Genomic DNA, 13,717 nt, shown 5'->3' on the forward strand with positions numbered 1-13,717 from the left:
GAGAGAGGAAACATTTGTATCAACTTCTATTTAAAAATTCTGGCCCTCTTGATTGTCATCTAAAAAGATAATATTGTGCTTTATGAATCCAATAGGGAAGAGATCACACCAACCACAATTATGACAACATTTTGCTTGTCTAAATCAGAGCACTGTGCGTAAGGGGTTCAGCATACCCACTTCTACCCTCAGGATTGGAGGCTACAGAAGCCCTCTCCGTCTTTTATCATCATATGAGCTGCTCTGCTCAGCAGACACATTTCCACCCCGGGGTTCACTGGCCCTCTAGGAAGAGTGTTACGTTTTAACGGAGATCACCCAGATAAAACTACCCGACCTGGCTTATCAAAGGATTACGTTGGAGAAAAGGGTCGAGGTAGTTTAAGTATTAAAAAATTATAACAGAGAATCCACCACACTAGAATTGTTTGTTAGGTTCATCAAAAAAAATATACATTTAATGAGTGACACATTCGTTATAAGTTTTAGATTGAGAACATAAATGAGAAATCATATGTTTACTCCACATTTGTCATTAGTGTATACACGCGTTAAATGCTTTAGTACTCAGAACATTTGGCTTATTTCATGTGATACAGTGCTCACAGTGAATAGAAGGAACAGTTTGGTAGGAGGAATGGGGGTGATTGGATAGGTGAGGGAAAGGGTAAAGGCGCATTGACAGGCACAATAGCAAGTATTAAAATAAACCCTTTACGGTCATGGAAAGACCCATAAATTGTCCTTGTTATCATAACACATAGGACATGTGTAGTTTATTGATTAAAGTCCCACGTGTTTGATGATCTGTAGAAGTCTACGTTTCGACCCCTAGGTTGTTAAGGGCTGGTAAATCCTCCTGTTGGGGTCTTCATCAGGACAGAAGGCGATGAGGAGCACTTGGAGGAGGCTCTATGATTGGGCCCTCCTGGGGTGGCAGTGCAGCCGCTCTGCTTTATACTTGGTTCGTGGATACTGGTTACCACGATGCTGAATGTACAAAGAACGGGAGTGTGAGTCACCGCGACCTGGAGTTGAACAATTCCCTTGTTCAGTCAAAGGCCGTGGGCGGAATGAATCTCGCTGACGGCTGCCAGATGACTGTCAAAGTAGGAAGAGAGCATTCAGCTGGTTGGAAAGTGGACAGCTGACCCTTCTCCCATCCGACCCCGGCATATGACTTCCTAAAATGTTCTCCTGGCCCTTTCATTATTTCCATCAGAACAGAAACACTGTCTATCCAGGTGGATAATATTCTTCTGTAATGAAGCGACGGTGTCTTTGAATGTGGCTGTCCCCTTCAATCAAGATATCAGGAAGAAGCACAGACTTTAAAGAGAATTAGAGGAATAGATGGATGTACAAAGTTGATATAAAACCTAACTTGTAGGATTGACTTTGTGCATGTTCCTAAAGAAAAATGTGTTGTTAATCTGCAGTTTTCAGTTCCTATCATGCACTCTTCCAGGTATATGATCTCTGGCCATGAGATGAGAGGCAGAGTGTCCAGTTCCTAGAAGGTGAACAAGTCAATATGAGGCATGCAAGTCACATAGCACTTTGACTCAGGAACCACCCACAACATATCTGTGTCCCCATTCTGAGCACATACTCAGTACTTGATCAAACCTGTTGTGATGGATGGACTGAGGTACCTACCATGGCCATCATGTCAGAGATGCGCCATTGGCCAGCCAACCTTCCCACAAAGATTGGTTACGTTTTAACCCCTCTGCCTTAAACATCTGAGTCCCATGAGTGTTGAGTATACCCACCAAACTCTCAAGATCCGGGCCTTCACGTTCCTGCCTGGCAGCAGCTTGAGCCATGGCCTTCCATCTTAGAGCCTATTCACCTGAGCCTGTTCCATCTTTACGTGACCACGCCACAGGCTGGCCTGCACGCATTGGCCCCCAACAGACCCGGACTGGCCATTGCGGGCACCGGGCAATCCCCCGGTGCGCCGCAAGGGTGGGGGCCGGTTTTGAGCCCCTGGGGGCTGATTTTGTTACAGGGCCGTTTTTGCAGCTAAGCTGCAAAATCGGCCCTGTATCAAAATCAGCCGAAAACCAGCCCTAGCAAAGCGCTCGGCGGCACCTCAAAACCCCTCGAGTGGGGAGGGGGGCCGGCCGAGCACTTTGCCAGGGCCGGTTTTGGTTCCCAGTCCGGCCCTGGCCCCAAACCCCGGGGACCTGTGTGACTGCCTTAACAAACATCATTTGTGACCCTACATTCTGGAATACTCGCATATGCTGCTCCTCTTACAAGAGTACTGCGGTATATTAAATTATATGAAGCTTGTGCCCTCTGTATAATATACTGACCTCCAGCTGTATCTAGTGGCTACTGAAATGTATTGTTTGCACAATAAGGACAAAATCCTTAACAATTATTTTTTTTTTAAATCATGTGCACTCCTACCAAAAGCTGAGAGGGACAATCACGTGACCCGTGGTCCCATCCAAAATCTAAGAAATGCAGTGACGTGCTGTTGGCTCTCCGCTCATTCCTCAATCATCAGCTCTAGGCATAAAAATGGCTTACTTGGGAAAAGCAATAGCCCACTAGTTTGCTGCTCGCTATTCACAACCAAGCCGTAGGGGGATTTATAAAGCCAAGGTTTTGGCTTTTGTATAGTGAACTTGTTTTTGTAGCCATCACTAGGCATTACTACCAAATAATGCCGGCAGGTACAGCATGGGCAGAAGTAATGCAAGCTTCCATGGAACATAGCACAGGCAGCAGCAACAACGCCAGTGAGCTGCCCGCACATACAGATGTAAAACCAAGGCTGTCAATACAGCTAGGATGCAGCACAGAAGGTTACCTCACATACAGAGGTCAGTTACTGCTCAGTTAGTAAATGTGCAAGCTATACTTACCCAAACAGATTTGTTATAGATTAGTTATAGATTGTGCAGCAGTGCAAGACTCCTTTGCAAAGAACAAGCGCAACTTCACTCAAACACACATACACACACACATACGTCATTGATGTGTGCAGCTGTACATCTACCAAACAAACCGCAATTAAATATGTATATCCATTCTCAGTTAGCATGGATATGGGAAATTGGCTAAGCACATGAATACCTCTCCCAATCAAAAGATGTTAGGCCAGTAGCCTTTTGTGCACAGTGAATAAAACAAAAAACAAGTAGAAACAACAAAAAAGAAATACTCGCAAACAGCACAAAGGATCTGTCCGCCCAATTCGGTTCGAAATAAGTATGTTTCACTGCGGTGTTTAATAGCAAATTGCGTAGTCACCCTCTAAAATTGATTCTAATGTAATAAAGTAAACAAACTGGAAATCCCCTTCCTTGTCTTATATAAGTATTAATGTATTCTTATTTTAACACGGAGGAGTTCGGAACTGATTAGTGGAAAGAGACAGTGAGCACACAGTTGTGATATTTGAAAAAAAAAATGTTGAATAAGATGTTAAAAATGCTTTGATCTTTTAAGAAATTCAAAATGTTATGGTGCAGTAATTAAACACGAAACCTAAGTTTCCATTCATTTATGAAACAAAGGGTTTTATATATGCATTAGAAGGAAGAATTAACCTGGTATGTCGTGCTTTTCCTGCAGCCTCCGCCATAAAAAAAGCTGTGAATTCCACATTTCGTATTCAAGGCTCACTTACCTTCAACCACCCAAACATAATATTAGTACTCCAGCTCTGTATTAGGATCGGACGAAAGTGAGGTTGGAGTTTGTGTCGTCTGAGGCTCTGCAGCTTGTAGCTCCCCAAGCCTGCCTTCGTCAGAAGAGCATAGGTTTGCACAGCTGGCTTGCATCCATGGTTGTCATAGACATGGAAGAAGGGCTACTTTGGGACAACTTGTTCACCTATTATGTTTGAGAATGGAGTGACTCCTGTTCCAAAATGGTACAAACACCAGTTTGTAGAAAGCAAGAATCCCTGCACCAAGCACACACTGATATGATTCTAGCCATGTGAGCAAAGCAACAGAAGCACCGCATGGCAGAGTAAGCATTGGTGAAGCTACATCTAGCCCCCTGCAATTTCATGCATTCTTTTGTAATACCAGTTCACTGGTTAAGGCTTAGTACGTAAATGCTGGTATATCAAAACTTAAAGATGTCTTTGGCTCTCTGCTAATGCAGTTATGAAAGAAACCATGACTTGATGCTAAATGAAACTCACACGCCAAATTTGCATATAGCATTGGAGCATTAGAGCTAGATACACATAGAAGGCCAGCAGGAGTGGATACAGAGGGTTGTAGCGGTAAGTAGTTCTTCGTGTAGGTCAATACAAGTACTCAATAGGAGGCGAAAGAATACACTCATATATATATGTATATGTGAATATTTTAAATTTGTGATATTGTCTCTTGCTCTTGTTTAAAGACTATGGTCATAATAAACATAACCTTGACTTGACTTGACACTCATATAACCAATGGATACTTCACTGGAATGAGTTAATTTGAGATTGACAAAGTATCAAGCCAATGGCTGAAAGAGGCTGGTCGAATACAGCCAATAGTTGAAAGGGTCATACGCAAAGTCCATTCTATGTATGTTGTTAGCAAAGACTCGTATCTACAAATGGTGCATGAGTTGCCCTAGTGCACGTTTTGCTTTGTAGACACCCTTATTGGCACATCCAAAAGGGAAAGAAATGAAAAATCTCAAACGTACCTTCCAAATATTTGCTTTATTCAGATTTGTCTCTAACTAAAAAAATCATAGTAAGTGACACCAACCACAAAACTTTAAGTATTTACATGATTTCTCTAAGCACAATACTGAAGGAAGCGTGTTTGTCAATTTGTTTCTTTCTCAGTATTGCAGTATATTGATTAACTAAGATTTTCAAATGAATATGATGCATTTCACAAACTATACAAACCAATTTGCAGAACCCATCAAACAAACTCCAAAATGGTGAATGTGTCAAGGCCTACCCTAATAAATGAATACTGGAAAAAACGCTTTATTGGGTATTATTTTACCATATATCAAAGCCAGTGTGTCTATTTTCCGAAGTTCGTGGCCAAAAACAAATATTTGCTACTTTATCGAACCTTTACAACTAATTTTAAATATCACATATTTATTTGGAAAACAATTAGTACGTTTGAACTACATACAAAGTCAAACAAAGAAATAGAAAGCACTGTGATGCATGGCACAATTTAAATTAAGAAATTAAAAGTAAAAGCAATAGAAATAACACTGTACACTCTCCATATTGTACTCTTTGTTGAACTGAAGTTAAGCATGCCCGTCTGCCTATCATTGAAACACGCAAGTTTGACAAAAATATATATACTTAATGTTATTTTTATTGTATTGCTTCACTTCTAAAAAATAACATTCACAAAGAACATTTCTAAGAACTCTAAAAAGTTAAATGCACTAAACGTAAGTGAAGAGACTAGAGCACATCTTCTAATTACCAGAGATTCTGTGTAAAACCGTTATATTTTTAGGTCTCGCCTTCTAGACAGCGCAAGCTGCCCACTTGCAAAATACCTATTGTGGTCTTACCAAGAACTTACAGTGAACCCATTGCTTGATATTTGTTGGCTTTATTGTCACTTTTATATACTTGCTTCTTATTCAATAGCTTTCCATGGCCCAGTTACCATCCTTTTGCTTGGCTAACTTGTATCCCTCCACTGCTCACCTCAAGGACCTCCTTTTTTATTTTCTGTTAAGCACTCCATGATAGTGCATGTGTTTTCCAGCTCTCTGTGTCATGTGCTTCTTCAACCCCTCTGTGCTCCTTGTTGTTCTGTCCCTCGTGTGCGTCCCCCAGCCGCAACCCCCGTGCTCAGTGTTGCTATCTCCATTATGTGCTTTCATCGACCCCCATATTCCGTGTTGCTCTCTTCCTTATGTGCGCTTCCTTTACGCAATCCACCACCCCCTTATACAGCACTAGAAAAGCCAATAGGACCAAAGGGTAAGATGTATTGCTCTGCCAATCATTGTTGTGTATTGGGCGAGGAACTGTGGTTGAATCTGTTCTGAACAAAATGTACTTCTGTTTCATGTGACCATGTAAAGGTTTTACTTCTAGTGCCGATGCACACTTCTCTACTTAAATGGGATTTGATTGAAAGAAAATTGGGAGGAAATGATATGTGGTTTCATATGAACCTCTCCTCAGATCTTGGTGTCCCCTTTCAAAATAACCCTTCACCCACAGCTTTCCTACTCGTCTTTTAAATATATATTTGTTTTAAATGTATTTTAGACCCTTATAAATATTATGAAATAACTCAACAGGCATTTACCTGGACAATGGCAGGATCAACTTCATACGTTGAGATCTATGCTAGAAGTATATTCTGAATTGAAACTTAAAGTGGCCTACATATCTAGATAAAGAATTAAATATTATGCGCTCTCAACTTATTTTTGGTATTTTCTGGATTTGATTCGACACAGCTCATGATGATGTGGCTCTAATCATAAGTCACTATATTTGCCCTACCCTCCAGATGTAAACATTGCATTTTTGCTGCTCATGAAAAACTTGATTTGTGGTGGTGTCTGTATAAATGGAGGGCGCTCGTAATTATTACAGAGTGACTTAATGAATGTTATGAAATGTAATGAATATAATTATTTTTTGTGTCCTTGATCTTTTTAAGCAATGAAAAGTTTATTACTGCTTGAGGTCAGTTAGAAGGAGGAAAGTTAAATTAAATTTGTTTTCGACAGAATCAGGGCTCCAATAAACACTGATGAAGAAATGGAACATTCTTCAGACGGTTAAAAGTGTATAATCTCCATCTGGCTAACAGCTTATTTTTAGACATGCTGTTCCACTCGGACTGGCCATTAATTGATGTTCATAATTACATATGGAGGCAGTCAGTAATATAACTACTAAACCGGACAAGTTAATTATGGCAAGGCAGCCTACATATTTAAGTAAGTGCTGCTGCTCTATTAATGTCCTTCCAAACTATATGTCCCAAGTTACTTTGAAGTTTTTTTAGAAATACAATACTGTTAAGGTCAGCTGGAATATCCATGATCTCCCCCACTTTGCTCACACTTCAGAAAAGTAGCACTCTGTGGTTTAAAAAAAATAGAGTCAGATGTATGTCAAGGATATACTTAAGTTTTTCTTCTATAGTAAAATTTAAATTTGACAAATTCATGTAGGCATATTTTTGTCTTTGGGATTAAAAGTGTTCATTTCTTTCAAGGACGCTGATCTCTTGGATATAGAAAATAAGCAGTTTGAAGATTTGGAATTTCAGCATCTCGAACTCGAAAGCCGCCTGGAAGAGGAGAAGGAGAACGGAACTCAACAATTGTTGCGCGAGGTTGCAGAATACCAGCGCACATGCGTCCTTAGGAAGGTAAAAACAAGAACTTCAATAGTTGTAGTTTAAATGTGTTAATGGTCACTGCTGTCTGCAAAACCTCAATTGTTTATTTGATCGTCATTAGTGCTTGGTAAGCCATTGACTTTATTTAGAGTTTGGCGCGTGGGATACTCAGTGAGTGGGAAGTGTCACGTCAGTCAAAGTGAATTCTAGCCCAAGTACCAAATTTTGAAATAAGGCCCAAAGGGCCAGATGTAGGAGCCCAAATACCGGTCGGTAACGGCCGATTTCGGCCGTTACCGACCGGTATTTGGGTATTGTAATGTAGGGGGCTAGAAAATTACAGAATCAGTAAAATACTGAATCGGTAAATATACCGATTCTGTAAATCAATATGTAGGTGGCACAGTTTACAGTGCCACAGGGCCTTACCTTAGAAATTCGTTATTTACCACCCAATACTATTGGGTGGTAAATTACGAATTTCTGTGTACATGCACATCTGTGCATGTACACCTGTGCCATGTGGCACACATACATGCCCTAAGGGCATGTATGTGTGTCACATGGCACACAAGCCAGAAACAGAGGTGCAACAGGGTGTCAAAGTGACACCCTGTCCCCCTTGGAAATTCGGTATTTTTACCGATTCGGTAATTACCGAATTGGTATTTGCTATTGAATCCTATGGGCTTCAAGGCCCATAGGAATCAATGGCAAATACTGATTCGGTAATTACCGAATCGGTAATTACCAAATCTTACCGATTCGGTATTTTTACCGATTTTTTTCCCTACATAGCTATTACTGATTAGTAAATACCGAATCTGTAAAATTCGGTATTTACCATTCGGTAATTTGCTATTACCTACATCTAGCCCTAAGTCTGGATTTACCCTGATAAACTACTCCGTAATGGTGGAGGAGCATCACCACACTGGCCAGTCAGTCAGCGATCAAACGAAAAATAAAATGACTGGTGACTGACTGAGCCAATGCCAGCAGTGTAGGGAGGGGCAAGGTCAGGCATTGCAGGGCGGAGTAGTAGGCTCACTGTAAGTGCGCATGTCTGTTTGGCCGGCTGTCTTAGGCCGGCCAAACAGACATGCACACTTAGGTTTCTCCAACCCACCTGCACATCCGAGTTGGAAAAACGTCACAGGCTCCTAAGCACTGTCTGAGCAGCAAACCACGCTGCTCAGGTCAATCTGGCACTGCACTCATGCTATTGAGAGCAGCGTCGGGATTGGGTGGGGAGCCTGTAACCCAGTGCATGCTCGGAGGAAAGCTGGAGAAGAGGACCAGGGCAGCCACGTCGTCAGGTATGTTTTAAAAATGTATTATTCTCGCCCCCCCTCCCACTTTAGTATTATGACAGCCACCACTGGATTTACCTAGTCAGTTCAGCTATTCATCAATAATAGTGCATGCATGAGCTGCAACATATTTATAACGTAACACTATACCTAACTGTTAGACATATGCATCATCAAGCTGGAAACATGTCCAACCCCAGACCCCATCGACTGATGTAACACCCTCATGTCATATTCATGACAGACAGACACTATAATGGAATCATGCCTCAAGCCACACTTCTGTTCAGGGTAGTCTCTCCAACAGTGCAGAGGAGGTCACATTGGCATCCATCTGTAGCGAAGGTCCAGTGCGAATGGGGACCTTATGGATTTCTTCATGGCAAAGTCGCAGACAAGGCATTGTAGTGAAAGAGAGTGAGAGCAAGAATCTGAAGCAAGGGAAACAAGCACTGGCAGTGCCAAGAGGTCTGACTTTAATGTGCTGTACTCTGCACTCACAAAAGCACACAGCTCACCTTGCATGCACAAAAGCACTACACTCACACCTGTGGTATTGTTGTTGAAGTTCAACCACAGTGATCTAGAAACCGCTATTAATGGGCCCTAAGTGCGGGAGCCGAAGCTGCAAGCCAAGGTCAAAGCTGAGGATATTCTGAACAAGTCTTGTATCCTTGTTTGTCAGTAATATTATTTACTGAGCTTCAGTGCTTCACCTCCAGGGCTACATTCTTGACAGATTGCACTGTGCAGACTTGGGCACAGAGCCTTCTTGTGGCTACTTCCTCGGCTCGACTTTCCATCCATTCACAGAGTTTTCTGGAGTGCATTACTGCCCATTGAGCTAAAACCCTCCTGGCTAGGGTTCCCTTACTCATAGCTGGCCAGAATCCCTAAACAACAGCATCTGAAACACAAATAAGGTGCCGCCCCACAGCACAAGTGCATATTGTGCTTCCGGGTGCGTGATGTTGCTACAGCTGATTACGAGTGGGTACTTCTTTTTCTGAATGCCCCACATAAATATAAAACAAACAAAGATAAGTGCTTGCTGTAAGTGCCACAAGATGGCTAGAAAACATAGCTTGTTCTCGTCTGGCACATGGGGACATCAGAGATTCTGAACCTCTGAGCATCTGAAGGTATGGGCTGATTGCACCGCAGTGTGGGGTTGAACGTAAAGGTTGCACCACATATCTGGGCTGCAAATCATAGTCCGCACTGCTCTGCTTTCGCACAATAGGTCTCTCCAGCATGCTACATGTCTCCTGCTATGTTTAGTTGTATCAGGCATTTTGGGTGAAAGGAAACTCGTTTTCAGTGCAGCACACACGTTCAGCACAATTAAATCTTATAATCAAAGTAATCAGTATGTGGGTGGAGCCATGGTCCTTCTCGGTAGTTCTTCTAAAAGCTATTTTTCGACTGCGTATGGTCTGGCAGCAGCTGCACTTTCAAGTCATACAAAAAAGGGATAACAATAGAAAGCTAAAAGAGGCAAAAAAGGTTGCAATACAGTTGCCTTATGGTGGTCTGATTAAAATACCTTCCAAAAGAGTCAAGTGGCATGAAGTAGATAGAGCATTAAATCTGCTATGGCAGAATGGAGACATCAGTTTACCATTGATGGATGCAGGGCTGGCTTTAGCGCTGGCGGCGCCCTGTGTGACAATGTTTGTTGGCGCCCCCCAATGACCACTTCCACCACAGATTCTCCCACTAGCATCTTTTAACAGTGACCATGTCTCCATAACCCCACTCTCTCAGATGCATTGAAATAGTTATATAGCGCCACTCATACCAGTGTAGGGTGTTAGAGCACTTTGCATCACACACACATTACACAGAGACAATCGATCATACCTGTGTAAATCAGTGTATAGGAAATGTTACATCAGCCAAAGGACTAAAAGTGTAGGAGTCACATGTCAACCATACTGGTAGCAGTCTAGTTTAAGAGTGCTTGGTGTGGAGAAGCACAAACTCAGAGTCGAAAAAGAAACAGCATAGTTGGGAGATTTCTTTAAAAAAAGAATCAATTTCTAGCCAAATTAACCCTTTATGCAACATTAATCAATTATCTAGTGTGTACTTTGTAGTGTGCATGCAGTTCTATGATGAAAGTTAATAGCTCACTGTTGAATATTAGGACTTTAAGTTATAAATTGCAAGTAACAAAAGGATGTATCTTTTAAAAGCAGTAACCTGCTTATCTGTGTACATTATATGGACTCTGTAATCTACTTGGTACACGTTCTTTGCAGCAGGCATATTAACCAATTGCACTAACTTCACATAAGTCAAAACCTCAACTATACAAAATACTGATCCCTCTCCAGGAAGATAATTATTCACAAGTTATCTTGACATTTTTGTGAGGCCTGGTAATTGCCGGAGGAAAGAAACGCTGCCGCAGGTGCTTGAAAGGTGCTTGAAAAAACATACTAAAATTGCAAACACGGCGCCCCCCTGGAAGCCAGCACCCGGTGCGGTGGCACAGGTCATACCGCCCTAGAGCCGGCCCTGGATGGATTCCATCTTGAGATGGGAAACATTGTGCTGTTGCAGCCATCTCATGGGCATCATGCTCCACTTGAATTCCATGTTGAAGCAAATGTGACCCGAGCCATTGAGTTCCAAACCTCGAAGCTCCGAGCTGTAAATCCCAGCTATAGTCAACGGAAGCCCTGTGACAAATCAGGTACAGTGAGAACTTTAACGAGACCAGAATCTAGTCACAGAAGCTTCCGTAGGCAAGTCCTGGTAAATAGTAAGAGCAGAAGCCTTGCTAGTTGGTGTAGCAGTAATGGTCCGAAAGGACCAGTAAATAGAAGGCAGCCCACTTGGAGTACAGGAAAATTAGGGTCTGATGTACTTAATCACGTTTACGATTTCCTAATAGTGAATTTTAGCTATTAGAAAATGACAAACTGCGATGTAGAATGGTGCGTTTGACACTGTTAGTGATTCACAGTGGCTCGCAAATGGACCTGCCTCATCAATATTCATGAGGCAGGTCGCAATTTGCAACCCATTGTGAATCGCTACAATCACAGGGATGGTGGCCTGTTGGGGTGAGCTACCCACATGTCAGTGATTGCTTTTTAAATAGGACAATATTTTTGGGGGGAATGCACCCCATTTTCCTTAACCCCATAGGGTGCTCATGATGGCTCCACGCCGTCATGAGCCACGGGCGGCGTGTGCTCATGACGGCGTGGAGCCGTCATGCCGCTGCCGCTCTGCCCACGTGGCGCTAATTCCCTGCCTGTGTTGGCGAATTAATGAGTGGGTGGGGTCAGGACGGCTCCACGCCGTCATGAGCGCCCGCCGCCCGTGACTCATGATGGCGTGGAGCCGTCATAAGTACCCGGAGCTCCACGCCCACCCCCTAGCTCCACCCGCGCCGCGGCTGAATTCGCAGTGCAGGGAAAGGGTTAACGGAAAACGGGATGCATTTCAAAAATAAAAATTATCTACCTTTTCATTTTTTAAGAGCAGGCAGACGTCTGTGGGACCACTGAAGGCTCTTAAAAAATGTTGGTGCCCACTTTTACAAAAGGGAAGGGGTTGATGGTAACTGCAAATTTTTTGTGACCGCACCCCCAATCGCAAAATATTAATACATACCCGGTCTATTCCGAATTAGGAAAGGACGTCCTAAACACGCCCCTTCCTAATACCGAATCACAAAAGCAAAATGCGATTCAGTAACAAGTTACTGAGTCACATTTTGCCGTCTGTACATGGCAAAATGCATTTTACCAGTCTCAATCGCACTGATGGGCCATTTGCGACCGCTAAAATGCTTTGTGCATCTGGCCCTTAATTGCTTGTCGTGTCGGCCTCTTTGAATAGAAAGTACTGACTACCTTACACAGACTGAATGAAAGTCCGCAAGATAAAAAAGTGTGATTTATTGATATCTGATACCTCATTTCTATTGGAATATTAAACATTTCAGTGAAGAGCACACATTAAAAAAGTTATTTCACGCTCTACACATCAAATAATACCTTTAAAAAGGTTTAGAAACTGTTTATCTGCTGAGGCACTTTCAGGCTTCCTAAGAGAGAGAAAATAGAAGCCTGATACCCTGCATTGTTAAGTGCACCTGAGATGATTAATGAGATTATACATTAAGTAGACCAGAAGAGCGAGATTTACTGTTTGGAAGCCACTTAGAACATCCCGTGGTTTGATTATTATTGAGTGTGCCTGGGGTATTTACTTCTGAACTCAAGACTGTAGAGTGTGCCATTTGGTATGCTTTTATTTCTTACTTGTGGCAGGTATTAATGAAATTGAGTTTGGAATATTTTAGTTCCAAGACCTGTTGATTTCCTCTATAATTCATAAGGTATTATGCTCCATCCTGATCGCCTAAAACTAATGCTCTTTCAGGATATTCCAAATGCAACCGCTGGATGTGAATGATCCAGGTGGTTATTTTGAGTCTAAACTGCACTCTGATTTGCACTTCTCTGGTTACTGGAGAAGGCCTTTGGTTACTTTACAATCCTCAAAAGAGACACATTGAGATTCTCACGTTTTGCAGCGCACAGCTGTGATATCAATCTTCAAAAGGTTCCTAGCTGAAAAAATAGAGAACAGTATATCACATTTTTGTGCAGTGCTTTCCATATTCTGGGAATGGTTTTACCTTCAGAGGTCTGTGTGATGCCAAGTCGCCCTCTATTTTGTGGACTTTTGAAAGACATCTGCTTCAAATACATAAAATGCAATTAAAATAGCCATGTGGCAAGAACGTTATGATTAAACTTTTTTATGGATTCAGTGATTTCATGGAGCGTTGTTTGAAATATCGTGGACTTATTTTAAATGTGGGTAGTGGTATTTTAGTGTTTTTCTAACATAACAGCGCCTTTTTAGCTCTGGTTCACTGCACAGTTTTTGAATCAACCTATTGCTGCTAATTCTTCAGAGGACGTTTGCTCTGCCCACTGAAGTATTTTTCTCACCTCCCTTTATTGTATGTTTGGTGTACCTTTCTGCCTCCTATGAAGTGCTTGCATTGAAATTCATGATGAACTATTTTACATCTTAAAGGTACAC

The 13,717-nt window shown here is 42.1% G+C and overlaps 1 protein-coding gene across 2 annotated transcripts in view; it reads left to right on the top strand.

The window, feature by feature from the left end:
• Window positions 1–13,717, top strand: part of PHLDB2 (pleckstrin homology like domain family B member 2) — a 491,624-nt gene that overhangs the window by 271,483 nt on the left and 206,424 nt on the right. For both annotated transcript variants that reach the window (XM_086934418.1, XM_086934419.1), the window contains one exon: window positions 7,203–7,358. In XM_086934418.1, the coding sequence (XP_086790544.1) occupies window positions 7,203–7,358 (156 nt within the window). The remainder of the gene's footprint in view (window positions 1–7,202; window positions 7,359–13,717) is intronic.

This window comes from Lissotriton vulgaris, chromosome 8, assembly GCF_964263255.1.
Source record: "Lissotriton vulgaris chromosome 8, aLisVul1.2, whole genome shotgun sequence".
NCBI classification, from domain to species: domain Eukaryota; kingdom Metazoa; phylum Chordata; class Amphibia; order Caudata; family Salamandridae; genus Lissotriton; species Lissotriton vulgaris.